Genomic DNA, 18,994 nt, shown 5'->3' on the forward strand with positions numbered 1-18,994 from the left:
GTAATTTTACTTTCACTAATTACAGAACCATGTCTGCCTATTGAGCACTAGTGCTATGTCAGCAGACTTAATGCCCAGTTCAAAGTAAAGTTCAGTGAGGTGATATACTGTTGCGTTGCACTGGGAGCAGCTGAGTGGAAATAGACATACGGCTCAGAAGGAATGAAGAAGAAAAGTATTGCGAGAGAACGCAAAATTTATTGTGAGGGAATGCAAAAGTAGTCTTAAAGAAATTCTACTACATATTGTCCATTTTAATATGCAAGGATAATCCTGCATCTTGCTGTACAACATATAGTAGTATCTATTTGACTTGCACTATATATATATATATATATATATATATATATATATATATATATATATATATATATATATATATATATATATATATATATATATATATAGTGTATATAAATAATTACAATTATATTTACAATTTCCCTTTGGGATTAATAAAGTAATCTATCTATCTCTAACTGCTGTATCTATGCAGCTGCAGTGTGTAATGAGAGGTTTATATCGGTAGATGGCGCTATTAATTTGTTAATCAGCATTATAACCGGCCATGATCTGACTTGTTAAATTCCTATTTTTATTTATTCGTTCACCCAGAATTTTTTTTTTTATCTTCTATTTATATTGATTTGGAATATTGTATTTCTACACGTAATCTGAAGTATTCAGTTCATAATTTGAAATGTTTTCATTACCTGAATGCATGGCTGATTTAAAGAGGCTGAAAGGGTTTTATAATTGTCTAGATCGTGTTTTTCATGGCAGTAGGCTATAAGTTTGTAATAAGTTTGTAATACTATTTTTAAGATCAGAGCTAACATCAATCACAGTGACTCAGCCTGCTTTTAACAGCCCGGACTGCACAAACCAAACCTGTGCTTTCATGACCCGTGATCTTAAAGCTGAATGATCAAATTATGTATTACTTTTTAAGTTAAACTTTTTTTCTTTTGTGGGGGGGGTATGCAACCTCTCCGGGTCCGGTGTTATACCATAACACAACCTTGTTCATCAGTGGAGTCGTGGCTGGAGACATAGGCCTAGTAGCTAGTCTAATAATCCCTTGCGTCCAGTTGGTGGAAATCCCCACGTGGTTTCGACTCCTGTATAAAAACTTTGGGTGTGCGGAGCCCCTGTTGTCGTGATTGCATAGGGAGAAAAGGGTCTTAGTGAGCGGCATCTAGCAGGACGCACGGAGCTGGCCATCTACAGCCGCGCGCACCGGACACGGTACCCAAGCGCATACACAAAAGACGCGGGACTCACCGAGCGGTGTGTTCTCTTTGGGACTGCAGCTGTAGAAGTGGACTTTCTGCGTGTTGTTTGAATGGGAAAGAGCGGGCTGAACGCCTTTGAACAGCGAAGGGGTTTTCATTTAGACTCATCGACGAGGCAGTGCACCCGTGTGTGCTGGTAGATAACACGTCCGAGCTGGACGTAGTGGGACAGAAGCGCGTCAACAATCAGAACTCCTGAGTGCGCCTCGCAGGCACAGAGATGCACTTTTATGCTGCGGCGTTGCTGGATCACAGGCTGAATGCATAATGATCGGAATCATTTAGCCTCACAGTTTCAGCAGCACCCTGGTATGTTTGGGAATACCAACATTGCATTGGCTTCTCTGGATATCTTGAGGCGTCTCACTTTTGGAGATAAAGTGGATGTTCTCCCGGAACTTGCAAATTTGTAAATTAAAATTAGCTTTAACCCCAGTGTGTATTTAATATAGTCACTCTTCTCTTCCATAGCGTTGGAGTGTATTCTTAACTTCAGAAAAATGAGCATATACAGTCTGGCTTTGTCCTGTTTAGTTGCGTGCGTTGTCTCCGTGCGCTGCAGCTCGGTGACCGGGACAGAGACTCAGAGCTCGCCCCAGGAGTCGTGCGCGTCCTGCGGCCTCAGGACGCCGGATCAGTCGGAGCGGGTGAACATAGACTTCTTGGAGGCGGTGAAGAGGCACATACTGAACCGGCTGCAGATGAGAGACAGACCCAACATCACCCATCCCATCCCGAAGGCTGCGATGGTGACGGCGCTGAGGAGGCTGCACGCCGGGAAAGTGCGAGAGGACGGCAGGGTGGAGATCCCCAGCTTTGACGGGCAGGCTGCATTTAACAACGAAGTTCAGGCGGAGACCTCTGAGATTATCAGCTTCGCCGAATCAGGTAATAATCAATCATTTATTGCACACATCGAAATCGACCCCTTGATGAACCCCTTCACCTTTTGACTTTATGTAATAGACAGCCCAGCGAAGCAGGTGAGTTAATAACTTAAAATCAGTCTCATTCATAGATGAAATTTCATTCTGTAAAGCTTATCATGCTGATATGACTGAGCAGCAGGGATAGAATAGATTAGATGGACATAACAGTTGTTTAAAAAAAAAAAACCCATAAACTAATTGGATCCAGTACACTCATCATTTTCATCATCTTATTCATCACAATTCACTCCTGCCTGAAGCCAGTGGTTGGTGTTAAAGCCTCCTGTTTGAGCTGAAAATCAAAAAGAAATTAAACTAAAGAAAGAGTCCTTAAATTACCCTCATGTGTTGTCTAGGGGATAAAAAGAACCTCTGAATCCAATTTCATCACTAAAGCTGTGCTCACCCTCAATACTCCAATGTATAAAGCCCTCTTTTAAATACGGACAAAGTCCCTCAATTGGCCATTTATCCCTTCCTCTAAGAATGTGTATCTAACTAATTCTCAGAAGTCCAAAGAGAACACCCTTTCTCTCTCTCTCTCTCTCTCTCTCTCTCTCTCGCTCTCTCTCACACACACACACAAACACACACACACCCTTTGCTACACAGGCTTACACACACCTAAAATCATCTGCGCTTGACAGAATCCAATAATTGTCAGTTAGCGCTGTGAGAACCACGTATTTGACACAAACTGTTAGTTTAACAAAAAGAAAACATACAATTAAAGACACCAAAATAGGATGTCTTAAACACACGTACACACACACACCATCCTGTCCTGTCCCATTGGCCCTGCCGGTACAATTAGCCTGAATGGGCTGCTAGGTCCCGCCTTCCATTGGGAATGAACTGAGCACCCTCATGACAAGGGAACAAAAGCCAGGCAATTATTATAAGAGCACTATGTGTTCCTGCTGAACCCAACATGTCAACGTTAAGCAGAAAAAAGCAGAGAAAACAAAAGAAATCAGAATAATGCATGAGACATTTGAGTTCGTGCGGGGTTGGATTGGGGGAGTGTGGGTTGAGGGGCATGGTGTTGGTGATGGTGGTAGTGGTGGGGGGGTGATATTGTGTTTGTGTGCCCATATTGCAGTGTTGTAAAGAATGTTTTTGTCTTTCTAAAGGTTTGCTGGGCTCCTTTGCTTCTTCTTCTTCTTCTACTTCTGTTTTTTTCCCTAGTTCTATTCTTCCTCACACCTTTGAGCCTTTGTGTGGCATTGTAGCATGGAGCTGGCTTGAGTCCCTGCTCCCTAAACCCCGTCTGCCTCCTGGCCAGCTGGCTCACGCCCCCCAGATCCGATGCTGCCAGCCGGGGCATGGCTCAGAGGCAAGGTCTCCAGAAAGCTCTGAAGCCAGGGGAGCTTGTCCCCCAAGCATGAGGGAGCCTGAATTGTTGTTGTCACAGGCGGGTTGGGGGGTGAGGTTGGCATATGTTTAGCCAACAACGAGCCAGCAAATGGATGTGGATAGGTGTTTATGTGCGTTGTGTATGTGCGGAGCATTGAGGTCAGCTTGCGTCCTCTGCCTCCCCTCAGCAGGGTTAACTGCATGCTTGTCAGCCAGGGAGCTTCTTTTCTCCGGTTGCGGTAGCACAGAGGTAAGAGGTCTGCCAAGCGGCCCTGGGCAGGTGAGAGGGACGATGCCAATCTCCCGTCTCCCCTGACATGGTCCCGTGGGTCCTCGCTGAGGGATTCGGTGTCCCGTATCCACGGGAGCGGAGCGGGGAACACAAGCAGGGAAGGAGGGAGGGCGAAAGAGAGAGAGGGGTCAATGGAGAAGTTTAGATCGGTGCTTCTTGATTGCTCGCTGTAGCCATTCGGACCCAGTGAACTTGCGGTGAGTTGTCCAAGACACAGAATTAAGACTTTATTATGGGAGGTCATTAACTCCGGCCCGGTTCCTCCAGAGGATCAGGTTGGCAGGTTTACTTCAGGACACAACTCTTTCATGAGGAGCTGTCAGTCATGGCCCTCCTGGACCCGGTCCAGACATTTTCCACATTCACTCACAAGTGTGTGTTTCAGCCCTCAACGGGCCTGGCTGCCTCTGTATAGCTTGTGATCCTATAAATGATTTATGTAACATTATTAAAAATGCCCCTGTAGTAAAGCTTCAGCAACAACAGAGCCAGTGCTGCAGCGGCTTTAACTTCTGGCCAAAAGTCCAGAGACTGAACCCTACCTCTCCATCCTCTCCACCTCCCTCCCTCACCTCCTCACCCTATATGGAATTCCTGGAGTGCTGAGACTTAGGCCTGAGAGATGGCTGCTATATGCACGCACACCTCTGCTCACGTTAGAGCCACGAATGCTCCGTGCCACGCCCTTGTCCTTCCACGGCGTGTGGTCTTGTCGACAGCAGCTTTGAGTAATGATCTCTGGAGCTGCCTGCCTGCTTCAATGGCCTCTTCCCTGACTTGGTGGCGCAGGTGGGGACACGCTGAAGCAGCTCTTTATCCCCACAAGCCCACCCAGGTGTCCTGCCTGCTGATACTCACTAGCAACCACCACGGGGTCAGGTGAGGCGTGTCAGGGCCAGCTCCAAATTGTTTGTAACACTGGATGAAAAGAACAATTTGTTCCTTAAAAGGACCTCAATGCAAAGAAGTCATGTGGCATGTTGGTATAATAAGGAATCCATATGATCAAACTCGTGTGCAGCATGAAACACACATACTGTAGAAGTGACGCTGACGGTGACTAAAACATATCGACTGAGTGATGCTTAGTGCCCCGCTCAGTGAGTGCTTCATACCCATCATACACCTGGCAGCAGCTGGGTAAAATGTTGCAATTTTACATTTATGCAACCATTCATAATACACTGAACTTAAAACTGTAGACTAGGTTGACTGTTGACTTTTGACCTTGGAAATGTTAGACAGGACAGTCACCTGAAGATCCATTTAATAGCTTTACACGATTTCACATAATCTTCATCAGCCTGTGGAGATTGCCTGCTGCCATGGGATTGTCGATGTTCAGATTTGGCCACTGTTTACAGTTTTCCTGGCTACTTTAAAATTTAAGAGAAGTTCTTAATGTGTTCTCTGTCTCCTGATGAGAATCGTGTGATACGACCAAATGCCCAAATCCAGAGCAGCTACTAAAGTGACTTTGAGGTGACTGGTTTGTCACATGGAGATAATAGTTGATGTAGTTGTAGTATTCATATCCTAAATCCTAAATAAGTTACTTTTTTGTTTGCATGTAGTGCGGTGGTGGCAGTGCTTCTACAAGTTTATTCAAAATATTAGCACTGTGTTGTCTAATCCTTTCCATCACTGTGTGGTTCATAACAAGCTGTCAAATGGGGCTTAATTATTTTAATAATCGATGAATGTCATTTTTCCAGCTAATATGCCAATCCTTTACTCGTTCCAGCTTCTCAGGGTCTTAAGATTTTGGGTATTGTTCAGACAGAACAAGCAATTTGATGACCCTGCCCTTTAAGGAATTGTGATGGGCATTTTACACTATTTTATGACATTTAATAGACCAAGCAATTAATAAATGGCAGATTAAGTGATGATGAAATTAAAAGTTAGCTGAAGTCCTACTACAAATGGTGAGCAGCTATAATAGCATCACTGGTGTTACAGAGACATTAACAAAATGCCAAAACAGTTCATCTTGCATCAGTTCTATCCCCCAGCTCTGCACAGGAAAGGTTTGAACAGCACATGATTTAGATATCCTGTCCTGAAGGGTCATGCAGATCTCTTGAATGGGAACCAATCACCTTATAAACAAAGTCTTAACCAAGTCGTCTGAACAGACTGTGATCAGTTGTATTTTTAGGCTTCATTCCCTATCTGTTTATCACACTGTCACTGTGTGCTCCTTGTTTTGTGATCCCCCTTGTTCTAAGCTCGGAGCTGTTGAGGCAAGTAAGAATGCACAGTGCTGAATGAGGTGAAGTTAGTTACTTGTAGCCCTGAGGGGCCTTTACAGCAGTCACAGGCAAAAGCTGCTGTTCAGCTGATTCCTTTACGTCGTTCACTTCAGATGGATTTTAATATGTACACACAGATACTTTACCCATAGGCTTTGGTATTGAGAAGGCTGATATATTGCTTACCCTGGGTGTGTGTGTGTGTGTGCATGGATGGATGCAAATGTGTGTGTGTGTGTGCTTCAGCTCCCAGCTGACATGCTACAGAGTGCAGAGCTGGTCTGAACAGGTTTCTGTGTGAATGTAAAGCCGTGCTTTACAGGAGGAAGAGGCGTGAGGCGCCTTAAAGAGGGGGCCCGTCTTTGGTGGCCACCTGTTGACACTGACACACACTAATCAGTCGGCAAACAAAGTAATTTAGCCGCTTTCAAAGAAGCTGCTCTGCTTGAGCACATTGTACCAAATCTCCTGAAATAGAAACCTTTCAAGTTACCTCAGGGTAATTTGGAAGACATCATTAGGCTTAGAAAAAAAAAAAAAAAATACTGCCAGGGAGAGCCCATTGCCACCTTTAGACTCCTGGGATCTCTTCATTGTGCTTCTGTAGAAAGTAGCCAGTGTCATGTAAATGGCTTTTATTTTTGCCTCATCATGCTTTTTGCTGGAAAGCCACGCGTTTCAATGCCGGGCTGCAGCGCGGCTGTCTCCCAGTGCCTCACAGGGGGCTTTGTGCTGTCACTCTCAGGGTGCTCACAGTGGAAGGAGGGGGGAAGGGGTGGGGTTCGGGGGGTGGGGGGGGCACTAACAGCGAACTCAATGAACCCCCCGGGAGCCTTGGCCGTGTTTACCACCCTCCCACCTTTTCCACTTGCATTCTTCCTCCTTTCCTTGGTCTTCCTCTTCTCTGTTCTCCTCCCTGTCCCTCTCTCCATCTCTTTTTTTGGCCCTGTCACTTACAAAGCTGGACCTGAGGCCAACTGGGCCTGATCCCAGAACTGGCCTGTCACAGCTGGCCTATCAGAAGCTGCCACAGAGGTCACCTGACACAGTGATTGAGGGTGAACAGAGAAAAAAGGGGGTAAACAGCCCTTAAAAGACAGAGCTGTTCCTTTTTTGGGAGGCTTTCCGCTTTCTATGTGGGCACGTGTGTGTGTGTGTGTGTGTCTGTGTGTGTGTGTGTGCGTGTGTGTGTTTATATGTTTGTTGAAGAAGGGAAACAGTTTTTAGCCCTTTCTCTTGAAATAACATAAATATATTATAAAATATATTATATAATAAAAAATAATTAGCACAAGGTACACTTACTAGAAATGTTCCAGAGCCATCAGCCACATCTCATGGTCAGTTGTCATGGAGACTGTTCATTTATCACATGACCTAAGTATTTTGGTCGTATGGCAGGCGAGGATGATCTCTGGCAACTGAACCATCTCCATGACAACTGAGCAAACTTCATCATCTGATTAGGGCCCACAAGATGTGGCTGAAAGCTCCGGAAATTTCCCAGCAGTGGACCTTGTGCTAAGAATTCTTCCCAAAGTCAGTGATGATCCCTGCAGCTCAACATAAACTTAATTTCATCCCTATTTTAAAAAGAACATTTTGAAACATGCGACCTATTCAAATGACTATGTGTCATGTTTTTCCACATTAACACTGACAATCGTTAATGTTGTATAAATGTCAGAATAAACCATTAACCAGAATTGAGAATAATCCATTCCTGTGTTTACTGTTTCCAACAGATGAGCACACATCCTCCAAGTCTGGTCTGTACTTCTTCATCTCTAACGAGGGCAACCAGAACCTGTACGTGTCCCAGGCGAACCTGTGGCTCTACTTCCGTGTGCTGCCAGCGGGACCTGAGAAGGGCCTGCGGAGGAAGGTGACGGTCAAGATCCACTACCAGGAGGCTGGGGCTGCCAGCGGGGCAGAGGGAGGCCCAGGAGGTGGTGGCGGAGGGAGAACAGGCCGCTGGGCCCTGGTGGAGAAGCGGGTGGATCTGAAACGCAGTGGCTGGCATACTTTCCCCCTCTCGGAGGCGGTGCGGGCTGTGTTCGGGAAAGGCAGCCGGCGGCAGGACCTGGAGGTCCACTGTGAGAGCTGTGAGACAGCTGGCGTGGCTCCGGTCCTGGTGGACCCAGGTGACCCATCCCACCGGCCCTTCCTGGTGGTGCGTGCGCGGCAGGTGGACGGAAAGCACCGCATACGCAAGCGGGGGCTGGAGTGTGACGGCACTAGCGGGGGCCTTTGCTGCCGGCAGCAGTTTTACATAGACTTCCGCCTTATTGGCTGGAACGACTGGATCATTGCACCAGCTGGTTATTATGGTAACTACTGTGAGGGCAGCTGCCCGGCCTACATGGCAGGTGTGCCGGGCTCGGCTTCATCCTTCCACACTGCAGTAGTTAACCAGTACCGCATGAGAGGGATGAGCCCGGGCTCGGTCAACTCCTGCTGCATCCCCACCAAGCTCAGTACTATGTCCATGCTCTACTTTGACGATGAATACAACATCGTAAAGCGGGATGTGCCGAACATGATCGTGGAGGAGTGTGGCTGTGCTTGAGTCCACACTGACCCTTCATTATCTTTGAACTTGGAACAGTCAGAAAGGCCTTTTGTACAAACAGGACGTTATTGTACGGTACACATATACAATATATCTATACCTACTGTATGTGCAAGCGACGGCACACTGGTACAATCTAGTATCAGTGTTGTATCAATGTGCGCATATGTGCACGTGTTTGTGCGAGTGTGTGTATTTATCAGAGTAACGTGTTGCTGCCCGAGTTTTGACCATTCGGCAACAACTGGTCAGCGACGGGATGAGAAGGGAATGATTTTCACCAAATGATACTTTGCTCTAGTTTGCCATTTCTAGTCAAAAAATAATGGCTCATCATCTCCTCTTGAATGAAGATAACAAGCGCTTAAGGAAAGTGACAGGATCAGCCAATGACACTATTGGCCTCACCCCCACGCTCCCGACCCCGCTCCTCCAACCCTCTTAAGTACTTTAAGCACAAGACAGACTTTTGTTTTTATAAAGCACTGACAATTCAGCAGCTTATACAATTCAGAACACCAGCACTTCCCTACTATGCCGACAGACACAGTCTGACTGTCCTCTCTGGTGGAATTAGACGGGCAGCGCTTAATGCCTTGAGGGATTATACCCGCAGAAAGGCAAAAGAAAGTCCTCCACAGAGCTGCTGCTTCTGCTGTTGTTGTTGTCATTCTTGCCGTTGACTATGGGCCTCAACCTCAACTTCCTGCCTAAGAGTGCTGCAGGCCCTGCTACCATGACAACCAGGTGAAGATAGATCTCATAAGTGCACTTCACTTGTGCACCGGGAGCGACAGAGAGAGAACTGCTTCCTCCTGCCCCCTAAGGCTCAGTAGAAGTGGGCCTGCGGACGCAGAGACTCTAGTTTTGGCCCAGTGGGCGCCACAGTGCAGTGCAGCACTTGCAGAAACTGAAATGCACACCCTGAATAGCACTTGTATAAAGAAATGCCTTCCAAGGGGTACTGAGTGTCCTGTCCTATCGCTAAATAAGTGCCACATGAGCTATGCAATGTATAGTAACCTATACCCATACTCAACACGCTCTATTAGACTGAATTCTCTTTCCATCTTTATCTCTCTCCTTTTTCTCTTCAGTCCTCAACTCTTTATCAATACTTGAAATGTAATCTTTCGCCTCCTTTCCAAAGCGAATGATTGTTGTGACGTTTGCACTGAAAAGTTGCGGGATTAGTGAAACAAAAACTGCCATTGAAAAGTTATTTTTATAGAAGTAAATTGAATTTTGTTTCAAATGTATTTTACCTAATTAATGGAACCAAAGAGGCCAAGATTTTAGCTATTGTACTAAGATGGCAAGGCCATTGAGTTACTGTGTACAATACTGTTTTTGATCATTTGCAATAGGCCTACCACTGTATCAGGGTACGATATATGATTTCATTTCTTAGCTCTATTTTCATTCTCTGTTTTGTACAATAAGCAACACTTCATTTTTCATCTTTAATTCTATTTTTGTTTCAGTTTTCTATTTAATAAGAAAGTTATTTTTAGTTCCTAAGAATCATTTAGTCAAATAAATGTCATCTGTACAGTTTATGTAAAATAAAATGTTTTCTTAAATATTTTGTAACTTTAAATTCTTTTCTGTGTCATGTTGTTGAGAGTGTGTTTTTCTCCTGATGAAAAATGGGTTGGGCCTATATCTGAATCTGTCTCTTTCTTCTGATGGACGGGGCTTTGGGCTGATACCTCATTAAAAACAAAAAGGTGGGGCTGAAATAACTGGCAAAAACACACGCACACTTGAGTCTTCGTCCATACTGTTTGAAACATAAAACATCTCTCTCTTGCTGTCTGTCAGGACTGAGTGTCTCTCATAAGCAGGAGCTGTTGAACAGTAATTACAACTATGATTAACAGCTTCAATAGCATCCATAGTGGCTGCCAGCACACAGACCTTCACATACCTGTTTTTCGGCCGCTGCATCTGTTGATGTGTGTTTTCATGTGCATGCAGATAATTGTGTATTAGTATCTGTATTTGTGCAAGTGTGTGTTAGGAATCTGGCAGCCACACAGTCTGTTACATCAGAGCAGTTTCCCCCTGCAACACTTCTCTCAATGTTTCTGTTTCTCAAGGTAGGTTTACAGTTGCCATAATGTCAGGAGCAGTGTGTCAACACTTTGTGCAACAGCACAAGGCTTGCCCGACTGAATGTCTGTCTGCCTGCCAACACCTACCAACGGTTAGATTTCACGTAATGTTTCGCCAAGGCTCCATCAAAACACATCACGTGTCCCTGTAAAATATCAGTCAGATAATTGCTCTAAATGTATCTATTAGGATCTGCCAAGGGGATTTGTTTGCCTGCGGGGCAAATAGCATGTTAGGGAGGGATCAGGGTAAATAATTCTTTACCTGTAGCTGAATGGAAGAGTCAGCAGCAGCAGCAGGAGCGGGAGCAGAACGTCTCTCTAAAAAAAAAAAAACACGGAGAAAACAAATCAATATTACGGTGCGTGTGACTGACATGCAGGCGGACAAGAAGAGAAATGATCTGTCAGAAATGATCCGAAGCGACTGAGGTTGGTGGAGGCTGTGCCTCTCCAGACAAATGACAGTCTGTGCTGAGAGCAGGCAGAGAGATGCATAGCTGTCTTGTCATGCTTCCCTATGCATGCCAAAATCTCCACAGCTGGAATGTTAATGACGCTGAGCAAGAGCTGTAGGCCATTAAGCATGCTGCTGTTCATGCCTGCACTTAGGGCCACACACTCGCTCGTGCAAAATCACATCCTAGGTGTGTGTATTTGCTCGTGCATCCATACTCTTTGTATCAATAATCACTTAAGCGTAGGTACAGATCCATCGCTTAGCATGCTTTTGTGCAGATCTGTAAACACAATCATGCTCTCTCACATGTGCTCTTTCCCAAAGTCACACACTCACACTCATGCACTATAAACAAGACACTAAACACAAAATATGTATGCACACACACACAACCTCTACAACCCCTAGTTATCAGCTTAAACAAATATTGTCCCTCTGCCCTCCCTCATCTAGTACCGCCACAGGTTGAGGTCATGACAGCTGCCAAGTTGACAGGGTCAACTGGTTTATCACCGCAATAGCATTCATTCTCCAAAATCAGCCCGGTCCACATTCACTAATGAATTTATGACTATTCATCACCTGGGGCCAAGCATTCCTCTGCTTCACCTCGCTTGTGTTTGGCTCTGTGGCCTGGAGGAAAGCACCGCACGTGTTGATGATAATTTTTCTGATCACCCACAAATCCTCCACCAATGGAATTTTAGAGATGTATTTTTCCTTTTCTTAGTATCAATATCTGATCCCATCAAAGATTTTTTTCCCCAACCTATGATCCCCATCATTTGCTAACACAATCACTGAGCTAACACAACAGAATTCCTATTACAGGTGATTAAAGCCTGACCCTTTGTTTCAGCTTCTACAGAATGTGTAGAGGCACTCTGATTCTAAGGCTTTATGGCGTGGGCCCCAAAGACAGGAGGCTTATTCCACGCCTGTTTACTTCTCCCTACAACCAAAGCGACATTTTGACCTTTGGAGCAACGTGCACTGTGGTTCCTGCAAGCTTTCTCTCACAGGCGGATTACTGAAGGAGTAAAAAGGCTTTGCAACTTGAAAACATATTTGTTAAGCAAAAACTTCATTAAACCTAAAAGATATTCGTTGGATTTCACCTGCAACACAACTTCCATAATCAGTTTACCAACATGATGTTGTACCAGGGGCTTTATTACAGACTTCTCAACATGGGAATAAACCTCGTCAGTATGTACAATTTCACTCAAGAGATGGGGAAGCAGTGAACATGTTTTACAAATTATTACTGGAAGTTGAAAGACACATTCAAGTTGATTGACACCAGCAACAACACTTGGTTTTACGTCCAGCATTGAGAAAAAAGCATTAGCACTGCCTCTAAATGCTGTTACCAGATCAGTAATTCTGTTTTCTCTTCCCTGAATGTTCTAGCTGAGGAGGTGCCGGGGTCAACATGCCACAGTGCATCGTGTGTGTGTGTGTGTGTGTGTGTGTATTTTTGTGAGTCCACAATGTCATAATGTCAGGGTTGTTCCTCTCCATTTTAGGAAAACAACTGAAGCCTTGTCACCAAACTCAACCTCCCCGCTCTGCCCTCCTCTCCCCCAAACTATGTCTCCCTGTCAGCCCCTAAACCTTCTCACCTCCTCACCCCACCTTCCACCATCCTGACCTCCTGACTCCCAGAGTACTGAAGGCACACTCAGGGGCCACAAAGCCCTCATTTGTGTTGTCTAAGGTGGCTAGTGCTGGCATTAGGATCACCTCCACTCCCCTCCAGTCAGTGAGTGGTGCAATGTAATCCTGGGAATGGAAGGAAGCAGTGAAGGTGGTGGCATGGTTGGAGAGTAAGGCTGCAAGCTCACCTTCAGTTTGTGTTCTTTTCTCCAAACCATTTTGAATTTGGTTTAAATTAGGCCTTGTACACAAAAGTCACATTGACTCAGTGGTTAACTTATTGAACACTGCTTAAAGGTAATCAAAACAAAAATATAACTATATTATATTTTTCAATAACTTATTTAAACCATTATGAAATTGTCTGCACTCTGTGGAATAATTCATCTGTTCTGGTGTTCGCGCTAGAGGTCTTTGGATTTTGGACCAAATCCGAAACAGACCTGTGGAAAACCTCCCTGCAACATTAGACCCAATCCAAAATGCACATTTGCACCCGGAACACCTGGTGTTGCAGGGCCATTTTCTACACTTGCTTCTGTCTTTAGGTAAAACAGGGCTGGAACTAAAGCAGTGGCAGAAAAACTACTCAGATCCTGCACTTAAATAAAAATACCATACATTAATGTAAAAATACTTCATTACAAGTAAAAGCCCTGCATTCAAACCCTACCCGTACTTAAGTATGATCAGCTAAACATACTTAACGTGTCAAAAGTAAAAGTACTCGTTCTGCAGAAAAATGTCCCCAGGGACTCACATATTGTTTTGTATGGCATTATTATTTTTAATACAGATGCATCACGTGTAAGCAGAATTTTACTGTTGTAGCTGCTCGAGGTGGAGCTACATTTAATTACTTTCTTATGTATTTTAGCCCAGTGGTTCCCAACCTAGGGTCGGGCCCCTCCAAAGGGTCACAAAATAAATCGGAGGGTCATGAGACTCTTTAATGGGGTAGGAAAGAAGATACAACAAAGTTCTGTAAAGTTGTTCATTTTTTATTTTCTTTTATGTTTTTTTGTGAAATACTGGATAATTTGACATGTTGGGGCCTCGAATAATTATTCAAATGAAACCATGTGAGAAATTTAGAAAACTGTTAACAACTCATAGACTTCAGTGACGTGATAAGGAGCCCCAACTAGAAGCTGCTTTTTTGTTCGGGGTCACAAGCCAAAACGTTTGGGAACCACTGGTTTAATCTTTAACGATGCATTGTGTTTTCTTACTTGACTTTCCACCACTGAACTAATGTTTACATTAATTAACAGTTAATCTGTCAAAAAAAAGGTCTATAAAAAGACAGAAAATAGTGAAAAATGTCCATAACAATTTCGCAGAGTCCAGCATGATGTCTGATCAGTCCAGAGCACAAACATGACATTAACAGAGAAAAGCACAAAATCCTGGAACCAGAGAATGTTTGGCATTTTTGCTTGATAAATGATTATTGGGTTTGACTGAGTAATCAGTTAAATGACTCTAATGAATATGTAATAAAACACATTTGCAGTTTACTTTATATCTTCACATTGGTTCACCGTGGTTATTCAGTGCAGCAGTGAAGTGTGAATGGCTTAAGCAGTCCAAGAAACTGCTCCAAACACCATGTCCCCCCAAGTCTCTGTCTACCCATGCTCCCCACCACTATTCCACATCTTGCTGTTGTTTGCCCCCCTGGACCTGTTGACCAGCTAAATTTAGCTCACTGATGGTATTTTGGACTGATGATGGAATGTTTTACTACCTTTAAAAGGGAAAGGAATCCTGGTGACTAATGTCCCATGTGCTCTTGGGAGTTAAATGTAGAACCAGTATGTAAACAGTCTGGCTTTTGTTTCCGAGGAGCATAGTGTATGCGATAGTCAGCTAACTGATAGGCTGGCAGTGATGTTTCAGTGTGTGTGAATGAACCTACTCACACACTCAGAAGGAAAGACAAACACTAATGCTCCTTTGTGACAAACAAAACACAAGGAAAATATGAAGGCCCTGAATATTTATCTCCAACGTTGTTTCCTTGTGCAGGGCGAGTGTGTGCACCTTGTGTGTGTGTGTGTGTGTGTGCTTGTATGTGAGTATGACTGGTTTGTGTGTGTGCATGTGTCAGAGGGGAAATTCCAGCCAGGGGGATATAAGGTGTGGCTGAGGATCATCTCTGACCACTTTAAAGCGGGGCCATCATCAGCGTTCCTGTATGACTCTCGGTCCCAGCTGCATTTCTCTCTGAGGGCTCATTATTCTGGCAGGTGCCCTATTGTCCCGTCTTTGCGGGCCTTTTCATGAGCATACCAAAAACACAACACCAAAATATGCATGGGGGGGGGGGGGTCTGAGTCAAAGTGAAGAAGACTCAGAAAAACTGTGGCATCAAAAGAAGAGAAGAGGCTTTGTTCAGAGAGACAGCCTGTGTGAAGAAGAATAGGAGCCGTTTAGACGTTTGGTGGTTAGAGCGGTGGGATGTGGTGATAGTGGCTGCTATAAAGGAGAAAAATTCCGAGACACTGATGTGAGGATGACTGTTTTTTTGTGAATGAAAACACGATCGGACAAACTGCAGTAGTTCATGCAGCCGGAGCGTCACCCAGTTGGCCTTAACTTGACTTTTTTTGTTCTCTTTCTGGGTCATTTCTGATGAATTTTACCTTGTATTGTCAGAAGGTTGTGGTTGCAGAAATGTTGTCACGGCATTAACATCCCCTGCTGTGTGAGAGACTGTGCGTGTCTTTGTATGACCTCATGGGAAAGTCCTTTTGGTCTGGAATAAATACAACAAAGGAGCTGTTGACAGATGTTTCAATAATAGAAAAACAACTGATGCTCTTGTGTTTTAATCTGGAAATGCATGAGTGTTTGTGAGTCTTACTTATGTCTAGCCAGCATCTTAAAGATATCTACACACACTGTGTGTGGCACACATGAGAACATGTTTTCGATGTGATTCCAGTTGGGTTTCATCAAATATTAGTGCCGCCAAGAATAAAGTTGTAATATTTTGAGCAATGTCATAAATAAAGTCATAATTTTGAAAAAAGTATAGAGAATACATTAGTTGTAATGCTGTGAGAATAAAGACAATCATTTGGAGGAAAAAATTACAATATTTTGGGTAAAGAAGTTAAATGTTTTAAGAATTAAGCTGTTATTGAGAAAAAAGTCGAAATATTTTGGAAAAAGTCATAATATTATGAGAAGAAAAATACATATTAAAAGTCATAATAATATGAGACTGAAGACATATTATAGGTAAAAGGATGTTCTTAAGAATATTACTTTTTTATTACAATTTTCTGTAAACTTTATTCTCAAAATATTCCGTTCTTATCTTCTAAATATTGCAGTTTTTTCTTATAATAATATGGCTTTTTTCTCAAATTAGGTTTTCTCAAAATTGTGAATTTTTCTCAATATATTTCAACCTCGCAGTGGCCCTAATATTGTGCATTCAACGCTAAAGTGTTTTCTTTTCGTATTGTGGTGTTAAGCTTACGAGTACTAGTTGGATACAAGATAAGATAAGAATATGAACGTGAGTTCTCAGAAGTATGCGAAACAAATATGTTTGTGTGTGTGTGTGTGTGTGTGTGTGTGTGTGTACACCACATACATATGTAACACTGAAATACTTTAAGGTTTAAACTCCCTGACAGTGTGAAGGAAAACAATGTTCCACTCTTCCAAACACATGCCTGGCGCCAGCTGCCAGAGGAGATAAAAACGAGAGGTGAGGAAAGAAACAAAAACAAAAAAACAACTCCCTCGTATCTCTGGGTGATGAACAGTGACAGAGAAACGTTTACTTTTGCTCGCTATCAGATGGGACACACTGCTTCACAGGCGTATTGCATTAGAGGGAGAGTTTGATGTATTGGCATTCCTTTAGCTTTAGCCACCTTGTGAGTTAGCAGCTGCAGAGGGCAGAATGTCAGAAACATCAGAGGCAAAGGGACTTGGATGTCTTGGGGTGTGGGGTCCTCTCTGGGCGTGGACACATGGCTTGGGCATGTGGATATCGCTTAGATCAAAATTAATTTTGCGGCGCCTTGGCTCAGGATCAGGGTGAGTGAGTGTGCCACACACAGTCTTTGATTGTCTCTGATGGCTCAGATGATGCAGAAGAGGAGATATCATCTGAAGTTACCCACCCTCTAAAGTCTTTTTTCTCCTGCATTTCTTTTTTTTTTATCTCAGATTACAGCGGTGGAATAGGATCCCTACCCATGCTGTACCTCTGTGGTGAGCTGCGAGTACACACAACAAAGGCATCTGTTGTACTAGGCAGTCATTGTGTGCAATTTAATGTCTCCTAAATACTTTTATTGTTGACTTTTTCAGGTGCATTCTGAACATTCCTTGTGGCCGTGCCAGGAAGCAGCACAGGTTACTGTTAAAGAAGAAATAGATTATTACTTTTGAGGATATAACAAGACGAGACAAGGACTCTCCCTACTTTGCATGTATCTCAACCTGCAACACATCTCCCCAAACAAACCTGCTACTTTCTTAGCTTCTAGGAGATCTATGTGTGAAGTCACTTAACAAATTGACAAACTCTATGCTTGAACAAGAGCAGGCATGGCCTTTAATTACACGCAAACCTAGCCAACCCTTTATAATGTGAAATTATGACTCATGGTGTTTTCTCCTACCACAGCAGACAATTATAATGACGATGAACCAGGGCCTGGTGCCTAAAATAGGTACCACCTCCAGGGTATGTTTTTTTTATTTTATTCTCTAGACAGCAGCCACTTGTAGGCCTGCAGACTGAGGTAATGCCCTGTGAGAGATTCCTGATGCCTTACCTCATGCCTGTCTGACTGAGAAACACCACAGTTATCTCAGCCACTTCCTTCTCTTGACCACATGCATATCAGCTGAGGTAAGGATGGAGTGGCCTGGTCCTGGAGTAGCAAGCTGGCTGTAGTGACCTGATTAGATTGGGCGTCTAGAGTCAGGTGGCACAGGGGGTAAAGCTGATCACATGTACAGAGTCAACATTCTATTTTAATTAGAATATGCTCATTTGGTCCTTATCTCGAAGACCTTATGTAAGCTTGGAAAGGTTAAGGCAAGCAGTGTAATCATGTCATATCTCTCCCTGTGTTTTTGTGAGAAGAACAGATTGAGTACCCTGCTATTGCTTTTGGCTAATATTGCATGCCTGTGTCTAATCTTTCAGTTTAACAACACGTGTATCCTCCTCACCTCTTCGTGATTTGTTCATCTCAAAGTTAACATAACTCAAAGTAAACTTTCCTCTTTAGTGTTGACTTAGAAATCACAGAACCAAAACACACAGAAGGCCAAGTACTCCATCTTATCAGAGCTCACCTCCTTTCCGCTTTACTTTTTCTTTATCCCTTCCGTCTTTCATCTCCTCTCCTTTTCCCTCACCTTTTGCCCTTTCTGACCTTCCCTTTCCGTCTCCATCCTTATGTCCTCCAGTGTCTCTTTTCCTCTTGTTTCTTCCCTTCTGTCTTCTGGGTGTGTTTCATCTGAATGTTCCTTATAGGACCAGCAGGATTATCGACCATGAGTAATAGGGCTCTCGCCGGGACAGACCCAGATGCTTTGCATGCTTTCCCAACACCAGCGAGATCAGTGGTAACTGTAGCTCTATCTAGGTTGGCTTTATTGAGAATCCCTTGAAATAACAGGGAAGGGTTGTGTTTAAGTCTAACCAAGCGGTAGTAAAGCCACGGGGATTTAACAGAAAATCCACACAAGGGGTATCATCAACATATTAAGCAGTAAGTTAACAATGGAATGTGCCGTCTTGGTACCGAGGGTTTCCTATCAGTCCCAGCGGAACACCAGCATCCCGTCCACTGTTTGTTGTTCACTGGTATAAATTAGTGTATAAGTATAATATTATAACATTAAATAAAAATTAGAATGTTAAGATAATAGTATATTGTTAGTATGATATTAATATATTAATTATATAATGTAAGTATATTAATTATAATTTCATATAATAGTATAGTATATAATCTACCACTAGTATAATATTAATTTCCGTTGGTAATTCAGCAGTTTAAGAAATACATTTA

At 43.5% G+C, this 18,994-nt stretch overlaps 1 protein-coding gene across 1 annotated transcript; it reads left to right on the plus strand.

Moving 5' to 3' along the window:
* Positions 1 to 1,097: 1,097 nt before the first annotated feature.
* inhbb (inhibin subunit beta B) lies at positions 1,098 to 10,292 on the plus strand. Its single transcript, XM_044216609.1, has 2 exons — positions 1,098 to 2,183; positions 7,873 to 10,292. The coding sequence occupies exons 1-2, from the start codon at positions 1,796 to 1,798 to the stop codon at positions 8,694 to 8,696; spliced, it is 1,212 nt and encodes a 403-aa protein (XP_044072544.1). The 5' UTR covers positions 1,098 to 1,795; the 3' UTR covers positions 8,697 to 10,292.
* The last annotated feature ends 8,702 nt before the right edge of the window (positions 10,293 to 18,994 follow it).

The sequence above is a fragment of the Siniperca chuatsi genome, linkage group LG12 (genome assembly GCF_020085105.1).
Source record: "Siniperca chuatsi isolate FFG_IHB_CAS linkage group LG12, ASM2008510v1, whole genome shotgun sequence".
In the NCBI taxonomy this organism is placed as follows: Eukaryota; Metazoa; Chordata; class Actinopteri; order Centrarchiformes; family Sinipercidae; genus Siniperca; species Siniperca chuatsi.

Excerpts from the sequence above, each read along its gene's own strand:
- inhbb (XM_044216609.1), top strand. The coding sequence starts at position 1,796 with ATGAGCATATACAGTCTGGCTTTGTCCTGTTTAGTTGCGTGCGTTGTC. Across the intron at positions 2,184-7,872 it reads TATCAGCTTCGCCGAATCAG|ATGAGCACACATCCTCCAAG; the intron begins GTAATAATCAAT and ends TGTTTCCAACAG.